General features: G+C 41.0%; 1 protein-coding gene across 2 annotated transcripts in view; it reads left to right on the plus strand.

The window, feature by feature from the left end:
- Window positions 1-1,863: 1,863 nt before the first annotated feature.
- Window positions 1,864-22,513, plus strand: part of PELI1 (pellino E3 ubiquitin protein ligase 1) — a 46,092-nt gene continuing 25,442 nt past the window's right edge. The window contains exons 1-2 of one of the 2 annotated variants that reach the window (XM_062571431.1): window positions 2,044-2,129; window positions 14,565-14,728. In XM_062571431.1, coding sequence (XP_062427415.1) covers window positions 14,674-14,728 — 55 coding nt within the window. In that variant the 5' untranslated portion in view covers window positions 2,044-2,129; window positions 14,565-14,673. Of the gene's footprint in view, window positions 2,130-14,564; window positions 14,729-22,513 lie in introns of both variants that reach the window. The other variant, XM_062571432.1, reaches the window with a different exon arrangement.

A 22,513-nucleotide genomic window follows, 5' to 3' on the forward strand; every position in this document is an offset into this window, starting at 1 on the left:
AACCACAAGGAAGGAAAAACAGAGCAGCTGCACCCCAGCGCCTGACAGTCCTTGCGATCTGCCCGTGCTTTGGCGAGCATTTGCCCTCTGCAGCATGGCTTCACCGCTGGCGTGAGGCGAGGCGGGTTGGTCACGGCTGCAGGACGGGCGGTCGCGGTTTGCTGCTGGGGTCTGGAGCACCTTCACCGCGTTTGGGATGCACCCAGCTGCTCCTGAATCTCAGATCAACCTCAGGAATTCTTTTTCCCCCTCCTTTAAGTGAGCGTCCCCTCGCTTCGTCTTTGCCTTCGGTGCCCGCCCGCTCCCCAGGACATCCAGGGAAACGCGGTGCCCCCCTGCAATGGACTTCAGCAGCGGCTTGGCCTCCGGCCACGGACCTGCAGGCTGCGTCCCCGGTGCCAGGAGCGAGCGCAGACTCGCTGTCTCCCGAGCGATTTTGCTCGGAGGTTATTTAAGGAAGACACCGATAGCTCTGAAGTCGAGGCAGCTGAGCCGGACCGCGTGCGGCTCACGAAGGTGACTGTCAGGAGGCATCATCCCGGGGATTAGTGTAATTAAATGGAGCTGTGAAACGTCAGTCCAAGCAAAAAGCCCCCCCACGGGATTTTTTTCCCCCACTTCACTGGAAAGCAGGCACTTTCTTAAAATCTCCTGGCGCATTGCTTGTTTGTCTGCTGCTGCTCTTCCTCAGTTTTCCTTTGCACCAGGCCCCTTTCCCTGGTGCGGCCAGGTTGAGCTGCCGACTTGGCAAGGCTGATGTGGAGACTGATTAGTATTTCTCAGGCGCTCTGAAAATTACCGGGTGTTACTCCTGCTACATGACAACTGTTGCTAGGTTGGGAAAATTCCCGCTGCCCGGACCTGGGCTGCCCACCACCCCCCAACACACACCTTTCCCGTCCTTCCCTAGGTCAGCCCGGGGCTTGCTCCGTGCCAGGTCCAGCGCGGCATCCGTTTTACGTTTTAACGCCCACGTTGCGCGCGCGTGGGCAGCGGGGGTGGTGTCGGCGTGCCGCAGCCGGGTCCGTCGGCTGAGATACATCCGCTCCATCCCTAGGGCTGTGCAGAGCCACACGGACCACACGGACGCCCGCCCATCCCTCTCCCCACCACCGCCCGGCTCCCTGCTCCCTCCTGTCCTGGGAGGCCCGCGACGGCCTCCGGCTCTCCGAGCTCTCGGCAGGCGTACATGTAAAAACATACACCTATATGAGTATGTACGTGTATATGAATACACACACACATATATGCACACACAGATATTTTTATGTACACATATAGGTGCATATCTACATGTATATGTGTTATATATATACATGTAATTGTGTTATATACATGCACACAGATATCTGAATAGACTTACATATAAAAATATCTATATATACATATACGCACACATACACACACACATATATACGTACACGTGCATACATATATGCATGCACATAAATACCAGCATGTGCACGTACACGTGTACATACAGATAGATGCGCGCACAGATACACGTATATATATGTGTGTATAGCCACGTAATCGTGCACATGCGTCTATACGTGAGCCCCGCGCACACGCGCGCCCGCGGCACGGCGGCAAGGGGCGTGGCCGCCCGGGGGGGCCCGCAGACTACAGCTCCCAGCATGCCCCGGGGGAGGGGGCGGGGCGAGGGAGTGACGCAGCTCGCCCCGCCCCCCCCGCCCCCGCCCCGGCGGCTGGGTGCGCGAGCGTGCCGCGGCCGCCGCGCCAGAGGGCTGGCGGCTCGCGGGAGGCGGCGGTTGGCGCGGCCGTTGGCGCGGCCGTTGGAGCGGCGGGAGCCGGCGCCCAGCGGATTATCGCGCCCCCCCCCCCCCCCCCCCCCCCCCCCCATCCTCCGTGCGCCCGCGCGCGCGGGGCCGCCGAGGCGAAAGCAGCCGCCGCTTCGCGGCCTGTGGCCCGCCGGAGCCGCGGGGGCGGCGGAAGCTCCGTGGCGGTTCCCTCCAGCCTGCCGGGGCTGTCGCGCTGCCTCCAGCCGCTGACGAGCCGCGGGGAGAGGCTACCCCTTCCTCCCCTCCCTCCCTGCCTCTTTCCTCCCTCCGCCGCACGCTCGAGCTGCTGCGGACGGGGGTGCCCCTTTCGCCTGCTTCCTGCCTGGGGTGAGTATCGCGAGTGTCGCGACAGAGCGCAGCTCCGCGCGCCTGTGCGGGGGGGAGGGAGCGGGGCCACCCGCCCCCGTGCTCTCTGCGTGGGCTGTTCGGTGTGTTTGCAGGGCTTTGTGCTCCCGGGGCCGTCGGCTGCAGGGGAGGGGGTTGGTTCCCCCCCCCCCCCCGTCTTTTCTGGGGGTTTTGCGAGATTTTTTTGTTTTTTCCTTTCTCTCTGCTTCCCCCCACCCCCTTCCTCTGAGGGGAGAATTTCCCGGGCGGCGGAGTTGAGCGAGCCCCTTCCTTCCCGTGCTGGATGTGCTGGGGGAGCTCTTTGTCATGGAGAGGCTGCGGAGCGCTCTCGCCTTCGGTGCCTGCCCTCGCAATAAATACGGGGATACATACTAACGGAAAAAAAAAAAAAACTTGCTCTTTCAGTCTTTGCACTCTTAAGACCGCCTTGGTTGTGGGGTTTTGTGCTTGGTGTTTTTATTTACTTATTCAGAGGGGAGGAAAGTGTGCTCTCAACTCTATCCTCCATTTAGCGCAGCCCCCTGTGCTCAAGCACTGAATGGGAGCAGGCGGGTGAAAACAAAACAAAGGGTGATTTTTGCTTTGCCGGTGCGTTAGCCTGCAAATATGGGGGGCGGGGGGGCGGTGTTTTTTTCCCCCTCTTGCTGCTGTGCCGAATTATTTTGTGTTGATTTATTTTGGAAGAACCAGCAGATAAGTTTTATTTTTTTTATATATATTTATTTTGGAAGCTTCTTGGGAGAATCTGTCTTGTACGGTTTCTCTTGTACTCTCACCCTTCCCTCTTAGCTGCTTTGTGAACAGCCTGTGATGCAGTGCAACTTTAATCTTTTTTTCCCCCCCTCTTTTCACTCTGTTTCACATAGTTAAATAATGCGGTTTTAGAAAGAACTAATAGCATAGGGAGATGTTTTGCGTGTAAAAACCATGGAGAAGACTTTAGAAGGCAGAGAAGAGGAGGGCTAGTTGTGTTTCAGCAGATTCTTGTTTTGTTTTTTGCCTCTTAGGGGGGAATGATATTTTTAAGCAGCTGTTATGCGTTATACAGAAGGCTTGCTATTTTTTATTTTAGTTACCCCCTCAAAAACTGCAGTTATTTGACCTCTGCAGGATGTAGCTTCTAGAATATATGCAAGTATAAAGTAGCTTCGTTGTAATGCTCATGTTTCTAGCATTGTCTTTTGGAGGCCACTCACTCTTTTTTTGTTGGGTCTCTTCTGACTTTAAAATGCACTAACTCACAAGTAAAATTACGAAGTGTTTCAGCTAGACTGAGCTGTAGCTTCTGCCTTTGAAAAATGATGGATTTCTTTTTGTTTCCATTTTGAATCTGCGTTAGAGAGGAGGAGAGTCGGGGGAGAAGGCTGTTTCCGGTTTCTGTTCAGCAGCTTTTCTTATTTTACAAAGAAAAAGGTCGTTTACAGATGACTTGATGATGTCTCTTGTCAGCTTTTTATACTAAAAAGTACTGCTAGGTAGGAGAGTGAAAGCTTCCCGAGGAGACTGCCGAGATTTTCATTTGCATGTGTGTCTGTGGTCCATGCGGCTTTGTAATATTTTAGGCTGACTGCTACAAAGTGCCTAATGCTGTGCCAAAGTTCAGAATTCAACACTGAACACTTCTCTCCTCCCTCTCCCCACTGTCCTCACCCTCAGGAAAGCTTGGTTCTTGAAAATTGAAATTAGACCATTTCAGTGCTAGAGAGGATGGGTATCCAAATCACTAATTACTTTAGAAGTTTTTAACCCTGTTGTGTGGATGGCTCGGCAGGCAGCTTTAGGAGTAGGTTTTAGTGATACTTCGGCATCTACTGGACACCTTAATGTGTTTAAATGTCTGCTAGGTCTAATTAATCCAACTTGTAGGAGCACCTAAATTATGCTGAGTATAGTTTTGTGAAGTTGCCTAATGTGTGTTTTAGTTCCTACTAAACTCACAAATACATACATACCTTTGCAGCTGGGCATCGAGCTAGTGCTCATTTCTGAAGTTAAAGTTAAGCAACTGCTAGTAATTCCATTGAAGTGGAACTTAGATGCCAGGGTTAATGTAAAGTCGATCTATTTAAAACCGTTGTATGTTTCAAGATCAGTATTGGTTTCTATTAAGAAGCCCAGAATGAAAAACAGGATTATTTCACTTCAGGATTTATATCTAGTGACTGTGTGTCTACATGTGTAGATGTAAAATAGAATATAATCTGCTTGGAGCCAGTGGTATTTAAAACTCTTAAATGGAGTGAACTACTGACAAGTATTTTTTTTTTTATTTATTTATTTAAAATGCTTTCTTAGGCAACAACTTTAGAACATAGAAAAGCAGAAACCTGGAACTGTTTGTAGATGCTAATCTTTGCCTTGATCTAAAAAAGGGAAGAATGAGGGTGTTTCTTCAAAAATCAAACTTTCTTTCAAATACATCCATGTAAGGCAAGTTGCAGAGGTGATTTGGAACTCTTGCAAGGTGCTAAAAATTGAATTACTTGTTGTTAGCTAGTCACTGTGTCTAGCTGATTAGATCGTAAAAGTTCTGACTGTAGGTGGCATGAAGAAGGTCCAGCTCTTTTGCTTCCAGACATTTATTCCTTAATCTTAAGATTCACAAGTGTACTGACAAACTGTCAAAGAAAGTGACAGCAAAGAGATGGTGTTGGAAGTAGGTCAAGCACTGCTAAATACTGCTGAGATAGTTTCAGTGGAAAAAAAAGTAAGCATGTTTCCCTCTGATCTAGTTTGTTTCCTTTCAATTTATGGTTACAGGATGCACCATTAAATTTCATACTCCTACTGTAGTCCCCCAGTTCTACTGAAATTCATGTTGCATCCCAGATTAGGCCCAGTTAGCCTATGTGGATAGACTCATGGTGAGGAAGATAAATTTGCAATGTAGTTCTGAATCTGTGAGGTGTTGATTGCCCACAAGTCGGGTCAGTCAGGCAAAGTTGAGGGTGTTCTGTGTTTCCCTGGAGGTTGAAGCAGCTTGTGGAACTGATTTGTGCTCTTGTTTCTTTTGCCTGTTTTGCTTTAGGCTCTATAATGGGAGGCTGGGGGATAGACTGGGGCAACATGGTAGCATGTTTCTACAGAAGTTAATTCTTTGTCCAGTAGATGGAATTGTCACTTGATTGTATTCACAATAACTTGGTTTGCAGAAAAATTACAGCCTTGCACAGTGAATATCTTTTTCCACATATCCTGTACTTACAGTGGTTTGGAAGCAGGTATTACTTAAAGTAGGCAGAAGTGCTTTATTGCTTTGTCCAAGTGAACGCTTAGCTTATCAGCTACCTACATGACCACTATGCTATGGGCCTCTTTTGCTGACCATTTTCATGTGTCTTTGAGCACCAGGTGTAGCTAGCTACTTGTAATGACTGAGAATTACCTTGTGGTTATGAGTGTATGTAAAATGTTTCATTGAGTCCAGTGTGACAAGCTGTCTAGGCCACCCTAAAGATGCTGCATGGGAAAATTTGTTGTCTCCCACTGGTACTTTGTGCTGAAGATAGTAACCGTCGTGGTCCTCAATACTGGTCTTGCTTCAACAGTGCTGCCTGGCTGGCATGCTAGGAAAATACTCTTGTGAGGAGATAATGTTTGATGACACATACTCGAGTGTGAACTGGTCAGCATTCCCAGTTCACCTGATTCAGACTGAGCATAGGCACCTGAGTGGAAGCATTTGGTTAAAGATTGATGGTGTCCTATAGTCTTTGTCATGTAAGAACATGAATCAGCTCATGAATAGATAATAAAAATTAAACAGCTGGCATTGTTTCCTGATTCATGCTGCTGAATTCAATCATAGTCACTTGACTGTTCCCATAGTATTTATATAAATGATAAAGTTCGTATCTTATGTTGTAGTTGAGAGTGGAATGGACTGGACCTTGCAGTTTATTTCTGGCCACCATTCCAGGAACTTGTGGCTGGAAGTCACTCAGTGTTCTGATTCAAGGTAAATGGCAGCTGTCAGAATAGGAATTATCAAAACTTCTTACTCTGTCCCCTTTTCCCATTCTTGTTGGGAAGAGGGTTTGTTCGGTTCACGCTTGGGTTGCAGTATTTCTGTGTTCACCGGCAGTGTTGTAGAAGAACTCTGTGCATCATGCTGGCTCAAAAGCTCTTGGTTTGATCTTCCTTGATGTTAGCTATACAGTTATGTCAACCAGATGTTTTTTCTGTGCTGACTCTGTTTGCAGCAGCTTAATTGAATGAACATGTCAGAAAGGGGTGGGGGGAAGCACTCCTTTTGGGAGAAGGCTTTTAATTTTACCGGAGTACTTAGGTGAGAGAGGTGCTGGTCTGGCTCTGCTAGTTAGGGTGGGCATGTGTTCGTGGGAGCAATTGCACGGTCTAATTGACAAAGTTAAACAGGTTCCTGATGCAGGCAAGCTTTTGCTGATAGAGTGCTTTTTGCCAAGCCTGTTAGTTTACATTTTCAGTGTTCAAGGAGATAGCGTGGCTATTCAGGCAAAAGAACCTCTGTCACTAAATGCTGCATTTCTGTTTGTGGTTCTGTAATGTTAGCTATAGTGGCTGAGGCTCTGTGTTGTAGACAAGCCTGAAGTGTAGCATACGGATGAACAGCAAGATCCCATAAGAAGAAATTGAAGTTAGATAAACTGTAATAGATCTGCAGTATTTTTTATTATTAGGATAGTTGATAATAGAAGTAGCCTACTAGAGGGGACTGTGCTTTGTGTATTGGCTGATTTTTATTTTTCTTTTTTTAAAGCAAATTAGATGCATCAAAAGCTTCCTGAAAGCTTGCAAGATATGTGATTGGAGTAAACTTGAATAAGGGTCTTTAGATGAGAGTTTACTGGAGATAGGACTCAGAATCTGCTTAGCCAAAATTTCCTTTAAATAGACCATGATAAATGGATTATTGCTTCCACTGCCAATTGTTTCATCTTTTTGGATGTACTTAGCCAGTTGTCTTTCCAAGTATGTAATATTTCTGTAATTATGTAACATTTTAAAATACTTTTTAAGTGAGCTGGGGTAGCTCACTTCATGGGCAAGATCAAGAATAGAAATCAAATCTGAAGAGATTGACTTGCTTTCTTTTTAAGAGCAATATAAGCTTTGCCATTAACAATGGTGGAGCTCGAGGCCTTTAAGAGTGTTCTGGAGGCATGGTGAAAGTAAACTTTGATCTGATTCAAGAGTCTCCCCCTGACCTGCTTGCCTTTTCAATGCTCCTGCTTAATTTTCTGACTGCTGTCTAATCTAGTTCTGCAAAAATAATAAAGGAATGAGAAAGACTTAGTTGGTAAAACTGAGAGGGTAATAATATCCAGTGCGAGAGGTAGAGAATGGAGTAGTGAGCGACTGGGAGCAGCAGCTGTTAAGACAGTTTCTCCTGAATTTCTGCCAGGTTGTCCTGACAGACCTCCATCTGAGAGCAGGAGTGGTGGCAGACAGCTGAGGGTGCTAATCCCTTAACCTGGGTCAGCAGCATCTGGGAGGACTCTTTCTTAATTATACTTTGGGTTGGAGCAGTTGAACTGGCATCTCTGGTTTAGATCCAGCTTAAGAGACTTCCATCCAGCTGGTTGCCTTTGCCTGAGAAGTGATCAGCAACCCTCAAGTCCATTGGGATACTGTGGGACATTAAACTGGTGGCAAAAGTAGGATTAGGAATATATGAGTTTATCAGTCCTTTTCTTGTGTTAAGATCATACCAGTTGTAAATCCCTTCAGGAGTGTTATACTTTCCTCTGCTCTGAGTTGCCTCTGCTTTTAAAGATCACAAGTAGTAATAAATAGTAAAGTCTTTATTTTAAAATTTTGTGAACTTGAGTACTTCATCTATGTTTTCTTTGTTCTAAGAAAAAATTTTCATGTTAAATGATACAAATGGTCTCTGAAGAACTCCTGAGAAATCTCAAGGCTTCTCCTCAGTATTAATACGTATACTGCAAGTTTGTCTGATGCTACCTTGATACCCTTTCCACTAATCTGAAGCAGTTACATTTCACTACAATATTTTTTTACAAGAATAAATATTGCCTTAATAGTGGTTTAACACAAAGTTCAACTGGGAAAATAAGTAATGTTTCTTTTTGTCCTATCATGCAGCTGAAGTATTTTTTTGTTATGAGGTTAGAGGAAAAAATCTGAAATGCGTTACACATGGAGGCTTACTATCAAGTAATTCACTTCCTTTTAAAGAACTTGTTGCTCATTTTCCTTCTGTAATGCACCTCTTGGGATAAACTGCTAATTCTAAAAATATGTCAATTCCACTATTTCCCACTAGTATTTTTTTCTTCGTTTGGCTGTAGTTTGCTTTTTCCCTGAGCTACTTAAAGTACTGAGGAATGCTTAAAATGGAAGAAAATACATGCATCTAGGTATTTGAGTTTGTGTAATGGATCACTGCTGTATTTTAATGGCTAATGGAAGATTACTTTAAACTTTGTAAAGCAATGGAGAGTGTGGCAACCTCAACACTTAGTTAGTATCTCAAGTAGGATATGTTCTTTCTGTTATATGCCTCATCTCCAGTAGACCAGTGCTTTATATTTGAGTTCAGAAAAGAGAATGTAACATGCTACTAATGATGTCAAACCCTTACTTCTGACTGAAACAGGAAGATTTCCTCATATAGAGGAAACTGTTATTCACTATTCTCACTATTTCCATGTTCATAATCAAACTTTTGGTAATTCAGTTCTAGTTTTTACCCAGAAAATGTTTTCAGCTTATTCTTGCAGTGGAAGTAGGTTTTATGTAATCAGTGTTGTTTGTGGGTCATTGAAGAAAGATTTTTAACATCGATAATGAGGACCAGAAGTTGAATAGATAGAAGGAAGAAGATCGCAGTCAAAAAAAACTGTAAGATGTGTCATCTTGTTAACACACAACTTTAACACCTGCTATTTGCATGAGTGGAAGTTTGCAGGGGGGATTTGTTTAATGTACCTTCAGCAAGGGCCTGGGAGAGATTCAGGTCAAATTCCCTGAAATTTGTAGGGACAGTCAGTAAAGATTGCTTCTAAACAGGAAAATAAGATCAAAAAATCATTCTTACTCAGATATGTAGTGCAGAGAATCAGAAGGCTGCAAAGTAGGCCCTTAGGTGTTTTGTTAGTTCTTTTTCCTTTCTCATGTGATAACATTTAAGCAAATTTGTGATGGTGGTGCTGACACTTTAGGTAAGGATTGCACTTCAGGTCCAATTTGCTATCCCTCCCTCTCTTAAATAGTGAGCAGTTATGTAACTGTGCACTTCACGCTCTGGGGTTGGCAGAGCCAGTCAATGTAAGCTCTGTTGTCGTGTGTATTAGTCTGAAGCCAGTTATCACTCCTTTCTGCTCTGGCTTTCATGGTGCAGTTGCCTCCTTTTGATTCCTGTGGTAGGAGGAATCATCATACTAGGTCTTTGATCTTTTTTTAATATGGTAATTACTACACTACTGATAGTCCACGTCAGTTATTTTAGCATTCATTTGGTGCTGTATGTGATAGATGTAAAATACCTTTAGGATAGAACTTTCCCTTTTGGTGCAACATGAACTGTTGGCAGCTGCTTAAGGTTAAGATGGTATTACTGTTAGTTTTTTTAAAAAATCAATTTTTTGCAGAGGGCAGGAGTTGTTCTGTGCTGAGGGTAGCTGCGTGTTAAAAAATGAGCAGCATTCTGCTGAGCTGATCAGTCACCTGATAAAGTTGAGGAACTGAACTTGATCTTAAAAACAGATAATTGCATGATTAGCTTTATTTTTATGCGTTTTTTTCTTGTAGAGCTGTATATTTGTACATCAGTGTAGCAGCCAGTTTCACTAACTTTGAGGCTCTGTGAGCAGCAGATGTGAACGCAGTACAGATACTTGTAAATGTCACTGTTAGCTGACAAAGACCATGAGGATGTTGCAATAACATGGAGAGGGGGGTGGGTTGTAAGTGACTTTGTTATAGCATCTGCTTTAGAATTTCTCCTCCAATATCTATACTGTTTAATTTCTTTTCTCATTTAAATAACTATTCATCTTCGACTGTTTTGTGAGATACGCACAGTCAGCAAGGGAAATTCCCTTCTATAGAGGGAAAGTGTTACAGGTACTTTTCTTGTAATCTTTCATTTGTGTGACTTTGGAGAGGAGCTCGTTTAAGTTGGTAGTGTCTGAACAGAAGCAGAGATAGGAGCCTGATCCAGAGGATAAAGGAGGAGTTAACTTTTACCTTACAGCCAGGAGGGATCAATTGAGGGGAGAAGGGAAGAGCTTATCCCAATCATAGGCGTATGTAGCAAGTGCCTGATATTTTTCAGTCTCTTAGAGTCCATAGCAGCAAGTATTATAAGCCTGTCGCTATTATTCTATGGCTATTAATGAGGAGTAATGAGCAATTTATCTGGCCCTTTCATTGATGTTATAGCAGTTTTAAAGGTCCATATAGTTCTTAGCTTACAAATGAAGCAAGATGGCAAAAGCAGTTTCTTGTCTCCTTGTCTTGCTCTAAACAGATGTCAACTATAGTGTAGCCAGTTTTCTTATTTTGCTCCCCAAAGCATGTTTTCCAAGGCATGGGTGGGGCTCTGATCTTTCTGTGCCAACATGTTAGACTGGCCTTTAAGATGGGATGGATATGTTTCATCCAGAATTCCTGGGAGATCTGGGGGAAGGAGGGGTAAGCCTTCCCATACATAATTACGGAAAACCTCATGGAGATGGAACAGTTCTCCACTACCCTATCCAATGAGGAGAAAAAAATAAGTTTTTATTTTACTTTGTATGGTGGGGGAGAGGGGTGACACCTATATACAGGGATGTTGGATGGCATCTTAAAAGCCCCAGTTTGGTCTTAGACTTTTTTTCCTCTTCATTTTAGTAATAGTAAGGAACTCCCAGGTGTTCACAGGTGTGTTGAAGCTGAATTTGCTGACTTTTGGAGGCTGCTAAAGAAATGCAAAACAGTATTTAGTTCTTAAAGCAGAAGAGTTGTTTAGTATATGTAAACTAAGGAAGCACGAACAAATGTGAAGCTGGGTGAATAAATTGATAGTGCAGCTAGTGTGAGTTCTTTAAGTTCAGACTTTACATTTCTCTCTTCAATAGTGTCAGTTGTTTAGAAGTCTATCTTAAGGTGACCAAGGAACTAGTCATGTTACAGAACTTTTCTGAGACACGAGCCTGATGATTAGGAAGACAGCACAGTGTTTTCTAATGTGGAGAGGTATTAGGTCTGTTCATAATCTTTGTCACAAGTGGAATGGATTATAAAAGTTGATTCACTGCCAGTCAGCATATGCTCAATTCAGTATTTCAGAAGGCATGCCAATCAGATTTACTACAAACATACCCTTGGAAAGATCACCTTGATTTAATTTTTTTTCAGATGCACAAAGTAGAAATGGTCTGTCTTCTCTGTTTGTTCTTTAAAGACCAATTGCTGTATTTCTAGCTCTTGGCAGACATTGTCCACAAGTACTTCATGTTCCATTGGGCTTATGCCAAATTTAATGTACTGTGTGTACTGAAAGCATCAAAACCAGGCTTGCTTTAATTTTAGATTTTACGGCTACCATTATTGATTTTTCTTAAAGCTGTTCCATCCAAACAGCTATCATTTTAATTTCTTTTCCTTGCAGGTTTTGCGAGGAATGATCTTGACAGTCCTTATTTGTGTTGCTAGGGACTGTTTATGTGAGAGCTATAGATCAGACCTGCGATGGCTAGACTCTCAATTTGTAGGAGCTAAATCAGCACACAATTATTTGTGAACTCCTGTCTTTCATACTGATGAATATGCTGTGACTAAGCTTGGCTTTACAGACAAAGTCCATCAAATACCTTCTGGGAAGCTTGACTCTTGTAAATATTTGAGACAGGAAGGGACCATTAGGATCAGCTAGTTGTAGTCCCTACAGTGCTAAAAACTCTACAAGCTTCCATTATGCAGTGCATGTACAGTGTATAAATATCTGTAAGACTCTGAACTCTGAATAGACAAAAAGAGGAAAAGATAAGGGAAAGAAATGGAGTGCAAGTAGAAGTTACGGTAGGTAGACAAAGAGAGGAAGGAAGTGACTAAGAGAAAGAACAGGTATAGTGCAAGCAGCCATTCAGCATGGGATGGATTGTTCATAACACTACAGTCATCAGGTCTGGTGATCCCTGCCTGACAGCTGTATCTGCTGGCTTCATATTTGGACTGTTCATCTCTTATTTTCAACCCTCGGGGCCAAGTAGCTGTGCATGAGCATGATTTCAGGCCAGGTGGCTCATAGCCATAAAAGCAGAGCAGGATTCCCTTCCAGGATGCTGTTGTGGATGAGCATGGTGCTCGAAGGAGCCTGTTTTTTCCTTCTTCCCCTTCTCTTTTTGCGAGTTCAACTGTCCTCTTTTCATTAAATGTTAGTCTGTTCTGGTTTCTTCTTTGCACTGTCACCTTCTGCTAGTGATATTAGAATAAAGTTGCTCAGCTCTTCAAAGATGCACCTAAATGGAGAGTAAAGGAGTCTCTTGATACAGAGAGACTTAAAAATCCTAAGGAGTTCTACAGTCCCTATTAATAGTGGTTATTGCAATTGAAGTATATGGGAATTTCCAGTTAGCCTTCATTGTAGGCTCAGTGTGGGCTCTGAGTGGTTTTTGTTTGGCCCAGTTCTTATGTCTAAGGATTGAGCATATCTTTACATCTAATTTCAATTGTCCAGTCTTGGACATAGTTCAGATTTTATTTAGTTTTAAGAATAACGGTAAGTCTTTGGAAGCATGACTTATGTTTTAATATTCACATAGCATCCCAAAGTCTTCAGAAACTGTATTTTTCTGTCTTCCTCTTGTCTTCCCATCTTAATGCCTATGTGCTGGAATCTGTTGTGACCTGTTCCATTTCTGCAGCTTATTTGCCATACAGTGCTAGAAGATGCCTTCTCAGCATGCAGTGAAATGACTAGTTTGCAAGAATTACTAATAGAACAGTTCTTGCAGCTGGATGGTAATACATATTAACATCAGTATATCTCACCAGAAAGTTTTATTATAGCAGCGTGCTAGGGAATTAACTTGCATTGATGTTGGTGAACAAACTATTCATCATTTTTTTTATTCTGCAAAGTGTTTTGGTAATTATTATTTTGTTGTCCCTTTTCGTAGCAGGAATTGCTGCTATCATGCTTCAGAACTGAGCAGACTGACAATGCTTGTTTTTTTTGTTTGGTTGTTTTTTTTAACTTTTATTACCTAGCAGAACATAATAAAATACAAAGGTTGAATAGAAGAGTGAATGTAAAGAAAACAAAATTTACTCCAAACTGAAGAATATAGGTGATTATGCTCCCCTGTTTTTTTCAAAATTAAGCTGCTTTTAAATGCTGCTAGATAATAGCAAGTAGGTGTTAATTCTATTACTCTTTGTTACTCCATGAATTTCAGAAAAATACAAAAAAAAAAAAAAATAAAATAAAAAAAAAAAAAAAAAAACCACATCTGCTACTTGGAAGATGGCCCCAACTGTGTCTTCCTGGTTTCTGCTCAAAGATGCTTGCATGGGACCTAATGAATCAAACTAAGGAATTAGATCAGAGTGTGAACCTGGAGACACCATGGTTGTGCAATGCCTTGTGTCACCTGAATGCAGAACCATGGGCAGAACCGCTGCTTTGGGGGGCAGTGGTATTTTATGCTGCCTTCAGATTGTTTAACGATGGTATGAGATCCTGTTACGGTAGTGGTACAGCTAAGTGCAGGCATTTGTACAGCTCACCAGAACAGATGATAAATAATAGTTCTCTGGTGCTGTGCTCCTTTCTTTGCACTCAAACCTGCTGCCTTTGTGCTGGTGGCCAGGTTTGTCGATGAAATCATAGAATAACATAGTTTGTAAGGCACCTCTGGAGGTCATTTGGTCCAGGCCCATCCCTTCCCCTTCTTCCCCAGTATTAAAAGGAGTTTCAAGCTCAGTCCGATCATTTCATTCCTTTTTGTGTGATCTTGAGTATCGTAAGGCCAGGATGTCTGCTGACGATGCATATCTGTAGTTGTCAATCTTTTGTAAATATAAAACTTATGCTTACCTAGTATAATTACAGAATATAGTTTCCAAGTTTTAGTAGACTATGCTCAAATGAACTGACTGGTAATTGTACTCATCAAATAATTTTGGAGAACCGAATACTTGATTTGCTCTGCACTAGAAATATTGATGGAACACAAAGCACATGCTGTGCTGAGATGTATTATTAACAGAAGAATTGCTCTTCTCAGAGTGTTTTTTCTACTATACACTGAGCCAACATTGATAAATTCATGAGAAACAGTCCTTTGCAGGGGCTGTGACCAACAGGTATCTTTCCCTCCTCTGCCTCTCCCAGATGACAATTCACAATTGGTGATGCTAGCCATTTGGTGCTAATGTGGTTGGGACTTAACCATATGGTCTTGCTCTCGCTTTTTCTCACAGTGTTGAAAAATGTTGTCCTGTCTACACTAGCAGCTAACTGATCTGAACCCATTGTTGACAGCACCACCATCAACAGGTCATTTTCTCACTGTGAGCACAGCTTTTGATAATGTATCGTAAATCCAAGTGGAAGTGCGGTTACAATCTTGCGGTTCTTGGACCTGGTGAGTTTACATTTACATGCTTAGAGCAAACGTTTCTATTTGCATTTGAACTTCTCTCAGTGAAAAAGTTTTAAGTGACATTTGTATCTAAAGGCAATAGCTGTGACTGATGGGTGCACTCTAAGCATCTATTGTAACTGTCCAATTCGGTGCCTACTTCTAGAATTCCTTTAGAAGTTTTTTACATCTTAATATTTTGGTTGAGATTAGTTGAAGCATGTGTAAAACAATACAAATGATATTAGTGATATTAGTGTTGCCATAAGTGTAAAACAATACAAATGATATTAGTGTTGTCTTGCTTTTATTATCTTTAACTGTATTTATGCAAACATGTAAACCTGTTGTGTTTTAAAATAGGTGGAGAGTGTATTTTAAGTTTTTAAATGGATATATCTCTCTGGCATTGGATATCTCTCTCCAAAAATAACTCACAGCTTTTATAAAACCATGTCCGCAAATGAGCTTGGTTAAATATGTTAAAAAGAGATGCCTGTTAAGCTGTACCAAATTGTAATCTCTTATGCCCTAATGTAGGATTTCTGCTGCAGGTTGTGTTTCTAGGGGCTGCTGAGCTAGTATAATATTTCACTGTTGCTGAAAGAGATGTCTTGCTCCTCCTTCTCATCTCCCTGGCCTGTGTAGGCACATGGCCCTGCTCCCTAGATCCAATTTGTGCAGTCCTGTGGCCTTCTTTGCTTCAAATCTGCTGACCAGAATTTTTCTGCGCGCTGACTCCTCTCACTGATCTGAGAGAAACTAATTGAATTGCAGGAGTTTTCTAAGAGGTGCAAAGAACTGAATCTTAAGTTTTGTCATCAGACTGACTACCTTTGTTCTAGCCTAGTTGATAGGCATAAAATTCTTCCTTTGCTTTCAGTAGCTTTGTCAGTGAGTCTATCTAGAGCTTGTTCTTTTTTTCTTAGTCCTCTTGTTCAGAAGTAGCAGCTGCTGTCTCCTCTCATAATTACTTGCTTTCAACCAAAGTAATAATGTTGTGAGAGCCCCAACTTTTCCTTGCTTGGACCAGTTTTCATATCAACTTGGTGCTGATGAAACTGAGATCACCTCAAACACAATGTATATACGGTTAACACTGAAAAGAGTTTAGGCATGCAACTTTGAACATGTTTGCAATTTTATTTTAAATCTTGCTGGATTGACGCCAGTAGGCTGGAGATGCTAATCACAGTGTTTTTCCATGATCAAAGATATCACTGCTTCAGTGGCTGCTATTTTTGTTTAAACTGCCAAAGTCTTAAAATTGCCTATGAGCAGTCAGTATTGGTGATTAACAGCCTGAAGCATTTTAAGTACAGAAAACCCCACTTCATCTTATTTTGGATAAGCTGGTTGATTTGAATTCGTTGCATGTTTGTTTTAGTGTCTGAGCAGCTGTGGATTCTATTGTGCCTCTCACTTGCCTGTCAAGTTTCTATCCTGAGTGAATTTTCATTTCAAAATTACTTAACTGTGCCACTAAATTTCAGGAGGAATCTTGAGATGATAGAATATGGTTTAGAGCTTTAAAGTACTGTAGCTGGGAACTTTGTTTTATCTACTGAAGAGTCCCATCTTGCAGTGAATAAGTTTCTACCTAATGAGCTATGATGAGCCAGAGAGATCTTGTAATGCTGAAGTGCTTGTCTACAAGCCAGAATAGTCATAACAGATTTTAGTATTAGCAAGAGAGTTGTTGTTCTGTGAAAGGTGTGGAACATGGCTGTTAGCTGATGGCTTGAGAGGCTTCATCTCTTTAGACAAACAGTACACAAAAATTAAATAGTATAACAACGTTGTCTCTGGCTGCACTGTAATTATTTTGAATGTCTGGGGCTTATCCAAAATCAGAACAATGATTTAAATTACACATTCAGCCCAGATCTGCTCTAGTACAGTCTTGCCTAGGTAGGCTGATAGTTATCTTGCTTAAGCTGGTTAATTTGGTTGCTTTCAGCAGAGCTGAATCCTTACTTGAACCTGCATGATGGAGCTCAGGTATTGGATTTGGTGAGGTGGCACAGTAGAGGAACAGAATTCTGACTGTAAATTCCTTCTTCTTGCTAAATAACCCTTTACTTAGGGGGTGTGGGAGGGGGGATTGACAGTACATCTAGAAACAAAGCCTGCTACTGATTAGAATTGATCGTCTGTTAAACAGATGAATGAAAAACCTCAGTTTTATTTTTGCAAAATTGTTAAGGCTTAAAACAATTAAAAGAGAGAGAAGTCAGTTCTTTGCTGCATTGCTGTGCCAGGAAATGATCCTTCCTTGCTGACCAGTTCCTTAGCTGTTCCAGTCATAGTATGATGTAGCTTTTTTAACAATGGCTTTATTTAGAATTCTTTCAACTAATGGCTTTGGCACACTCTAAAAAGTCACTTAAGGAAGGAGATCCTGTTGCAGTATTCCACTCTGGGCTGAACTTTTAGGTTGCAAGTACTTTCTAAACTTTAACTTTAAACATATTTGGAGCGTGTTGAGCTTGCAAATAATTACTTATAAAGCTGAAGTTTTGTCAAAGGATGCTGTCTCCTGTACATAGGAGTTGTTTTAGATTATCGTGCCTTATTAGTAGGAAAGAGATTGCGTGTCACTTCCAGTTCATGGAAGTTTTTCCTGCGATCTTTGATTTCTCTTGACCAGCAATTCAGTGGGCATTTTTGATTTTAATGTTTTGATACTCCTTTGTGCTAAGTCTTCTGCTACCTTTACTTAATTTCTAGATTCTAGTCCTTTGTGTGTACTGTAGGTGAAGATGAGTCTTGGTTTTTTAATGCATACAGCCATAGTTGTATTCTTTGGGGCTGAGAGTTTTAGCCTTTTTTGATCCAACTTGTATTTTTATGCAGATGTCTGTCAGAAGTCAACATATGGTAATTTGGGGGAAACCCAGACAATTTACATCTATTAGTTTTTAAAAAAATTAAATAATGTGAGGATGTTTCAGATGAAAATCAGTTATTGTGACCGTATTGATCTTTTTATTTTGCTGAATGATAGAGGGTGATGTGCAAAAGACAAATCTAGAAATAAAAAGAAAGCCAGTAACTCTTTAACTTTTACTCTTTAATGTCTAGCTTGATCCTATCCTTACAATAAGGACCTAGAGCAAGTACATGCACACCTTTATTTTCAGTGACTTCTGAAAATCCCCATCCTGTAAGTTACGGACATGCTTAGTGTAACTATTATAAACTGTAAAAATAGTTTTCAGTAGCAAAACTAAGAATGTGCAGTTATTCCCAGAGTTAGCACTTAACTCTGTAGGTGCTTTGCTCCAGAGTTAAGCGGTAGCTAGCTGACTGTTGTGGTTGGATGAGTTTTGTGACTGAAGCTTTGTGTAAACAGTTTCATTTGTGCAATTTGGCTATGATGTTTATATCTTACTCTTAAGTATTTTTAAAAAAAATCTTCAAGATTTTTATGACAACTGTATTTCTGATATTTCTAATATGAGCCGGATACTCTAACTTCATTAGATTTTGGGTGTGATAATATATGTGTAAATCTGATGTTACTGATACAAAATTCTTTCCTACCCTATTATTATACCATACTTTCAAAATAAACCAATCTGTGACTTGAGTATTTGCTTTTAAATTGAAGACTTTCTTTTTTTAAAAAAAAAATGGACAAATATAAAAAATCTTTTAGTTTTCTGCTGTAAATATGAAATGCTTTCCTCTTCTAAAAAGAAAAAAAGCCTCAGTTTGGAACTGGCTACTACAGGAAAATCACACTTGTGAAACAAAATTATTTGATGCGATCTAGCCATTATGTTGATTCTGTAGTATTCCATATTGTGCACAGTATTTCATAGATTTGTTGAGTGCCATACTGACTTTGCAGCTTTCTGCCCAGCTGGTGATATTTACAAAAAAACCGAGATGTATTATAAAAGAGAGACCGCAGGAGGGTAAGCTTATGACAGCACCAACTTTGCTTATTTCTTTTGCTTGTTTTCCTGTTGCTTCCATTTTTTTGCCAAGATTCTTGGAGTCTACATATAATGGTACTGTGCTTTCCTGGTTAACTGGGCTGTTCCTATCTTTATGAAATGTTTGAGCTGTCTGTTTTGGAGCCTTTTGAACATTCCTTGGTAGTGTTCTTGTTGATTGGGAAAGACTTACAAACATCATTCATGTGAAGTCTTACTGGCTTGCAGCAATGGATGTTCACTTACAAACTACTACTCACAGCTAAGGAGTGTACTGTATCACAATAGAGGAATGACTACTGTGGGCTTAATAAGCTATACTCACATTCCAATGCAAGGGATGAAGCAGTGTGTTCTTTATAATACACCAGTTTTGAAGTAAGGCACTGTAACTCTGGCTATTGTTTTAACGGGTAGACAGTCTTTAATAGGGGTAGACATGCTTATCTGCTGCTCTTTTCCTTATAGCTGTTTCATTTTTTTCAGTTTATTTTCTCTGATCAAGAAGTTTTTTTTTTTTCACCAGTGTAGTGGAAACAAAAATTGAAAAACACTGCTCTGGTGCAAGCACAGCTTCTTAAATGAAGGCAGATGCTTTACATATGTCCCCAGGCAACTAAGAAAAAGCCCTTTAATCTGCTGTCCTGCATTGTGTTAGAGCTGGAAGAAGTCTTCATGCCAAATTTCCATTGTGTCTCCCCTACAACCTGCAAGAAATTATGAAATTGTTACCTGAAAGCTAGATCCAAAAAGCAAATTGGAGGCAAAATTCATCTGGTCTGTTTGCAATATTTATGTAGTTCAGAGTTTATTTTGGGAACACACAAAATTCACGTGCTCCTGTTTATGAAATGCTAAAAGTACAGAATGACTTCAGAGTTCAAAGTACATCAGTGGCTGTGAAGCCAGAGAGAGTATTTTCTTTCCTTTATACTTAGTGAATATGTATTATTTTTATAACTGATGTTGAACTTGCCAAAGTCAGACAGTGTGTGCTGGAAGATTTTTATGAGCTTCTAACTAAAGACCCTGTTGCTGAATTGCATTGAAGAATGCTCTCATGCTAGTTATTGTGAAAGCAGCAACTTGTCCTATTAGTTGTCTCAGACTTTGTCCGACTTGCCCAATATTTTATAAACTCATTCTGATTTTAGTGCCGAGACTGGCTACATTGGCTTTACTGTATTGGTAGTTCTTTAATCTCTTCGTTGTATGTGCTTGTATGGCTGATTACTTGAATGAGCTTGTTTAAATGTTTTTTTCTTTTTACTCTGAATTTGCATTGGTCTAGGAGCTTGAAAGTGGTCAGACATCTCTGCTGAGTCTGCGTAGTAACTTCTTAACGTGTGCTAACTTGATTGCTTATGACTGTTCATACCCACTGCATGATGTTTTCTTCTCTGCAAATGATGTGAGATTTCCTTAAGCATAGCAGTAATGACAAATAACAAAATGAATGTGAGCGAGCAGCTTTCTGCAAATCTGTATGAATGCATGAGTGAGGCACAAATGTGCTTAATATGAACAGCTGTTAGTAATTTTAAATGCTCATAAACAGTATCAGCCCTGAGAGGGGCAATCTATCCCTAAAAATTTGTAAAGATTATTTCACAAGAGCCAGGTTTCTTCGAATGAATCTGCCCTGAGAGGCAGACTAAAACTAGAGCAAGTGAAATAGCTCCACCATACTAGATTACTGTTAACTTTGCTGCTATAGAAAAATGAAAGCTCAAATTTCTGTGATACACTGAGATGCACTGGGCAATGACGTGCAAACAGTAATCTTTTAGAGGCCTCTATGGATATCTGCAGCGTGTGCAGTGTAGACTAGTGACTTTGGTCAAGCTCTTTCTCAAGGTTCGTGAAGGAAGATGTCTGCATGGTAGCAGACAGTCACTTTGGCTAATAAAAGGTGCAAGTTGAAAATCACACAAAATTAATTTTAAAACCATGTAAAGTATTACTTTATATTCCAGATATTCTGAATTGTCTGTTATTTTAAAATTATTTAGTCATGTTACTGTGGCTGTATGCTCTTATTGGTATACTTGCCCAATTGTGTTTACCATTCCCTGACTAGAAAGCTTTTTATCTGAGAGCAAATCATAATTCTTCACTGCTTATTGAACCCTGCCTTTCAATTAATAGGTGTACCCTACAACACCAAGCTAGAAGTGAGTCTGCTGGTGTAGGACTTCTGCATTTATCTTTGCGTGTCTGAGAAATTCATGATATGGGAAAGATGGGGGGGGGTTATTTAATGCAGATGCTAATTCATATCTATTCTAATCTGTTACAACTCATCTGCACTTGGTTTGAGACTTCCTGGTAACTTGGAAATACAAGCTGTTATCCACAGAGGAAAAGGATCCTAGCTATGATGCAGCTTTAAGCATGTGTTTTTTCAGACAAAATTATTGAGCTGTCCTCAAAGTATTTTGCTTAAGAACATTATATAGGAAATAGGTAAACCTGCATTGGATGATGAGCAATGTATTGTGTTTGATCTCCCTGGAAAGCTGTTTGGTTCATCTTAAACTTTTAAGAAGCAGAATTGAAGGGAAGAAAACATCACAGTTCTGCATTTATGTCCAAACCCCTTCAATTTTAGAAATGTTATCAAATTCTAGGCTAAATCATGAAGGTTTGCATTCAGACAAAATTCTGCTGTCCTTAGTTGATCAAGGAAGAGCGTAATTCTTTTTGAATTTAGGAACGCTTTTGTTACTGATAGAAATACTGAGATGAGTCGAACTTGCTGTCTTGCTAATGCAACTTCATTAGGGTTACTGGCATTGCTTACCATCGTTGCAAATGTGGGGGTGCCCCCTGAAACTCTTTGCTGTGTGTTTTTAATGCTATCTGGAAGTGAGTACAGGCTTTGGCTGTTGCTGGAAAAGAGTGTTTCACTACAGTGACCTTCAGTCTCTGCAAACACTACCAATTTAAAATTCTTTGTGCCTGCATATGTTAGATTTGTCTGCTGCTTTCCTCAGCCACATACTCTTACAGACAACAGAGATTCTGGAGAGCATTATTTTTTTAAAGAAAAACAGGCATGCCACTATCACGGTTCAAAAATACCTGTTTTTAAAGATGAATTTTGTGAACCACACATGAAAATACCTTCAAAGTTCTTATGGTTGTAACTGGAGACTATAACTCTTATAAATAAAAACAGTTGTTATATTCAGCTGGGTAGTTTCTCTTGTTTGAAGTGAATATCATTTCTCTGTGTGTGCCTAACATTGTAGATTTGAAAGCTTTCCAACTCTTAAGTCAAATGTTAAACATGTAACAATTTGCTTAGCTCTTAAATAAAACTGGCTTGTATGGTCAGACCAAAGTCTCTTGAGTCTCTGTAGAAGAGATAGAGCATCTAATCTCAGTCTCTGTGGTTGAGGGACTCTGTCCTTGGGTTTTCTTGGTGATAATACCCATTATGATGCTGAATGTTACCCACAGAAAGATTACACATGGTAGTTTTTACTGAGTTTGACTGGGCCACTGTTCTGCCTGCATGTTTGTGTCAACATTACTGTAGTGTATCTGCTTGATTTTCTGATATTTAATTACAAATGATTTCAGGAAGAGCTCGAAGATTTTGTCCTTCTCTCTTCTTGCCCCCCCCACCCCCACCCCCCCCCGAAAAAAAAGAAAGAAAGAAAGAAAGGTTGTATTTGAATTTTTGAAGCTTGACTGCACTTTGAGTTGTGGAAAGAACCAGCAGTATCCACCAGCTCTGTTTGCGCCTATGCATAAGAAGTAGGATTCCTGTGTGGACCAAAGAATAAAATTTAGGGATAGAATCCCTAGCACTGATCTTTTGCTACTGTTTGAGAGT

The sequence above is a fragment of the Rhea pennata genome, chromosome 3 (assembly GCF_028389875.1).
Source record: "Rhea pennata isolate bPtePen1 chromosome 3, bPtePen1.pri, whole genome shotgun sequence".
Taxonomy (NCBI): Eukaryota; Metazoa; Chordata; class Aves; order Rheiformes; family Rheidae; genus Rhea; species Rhea pennata.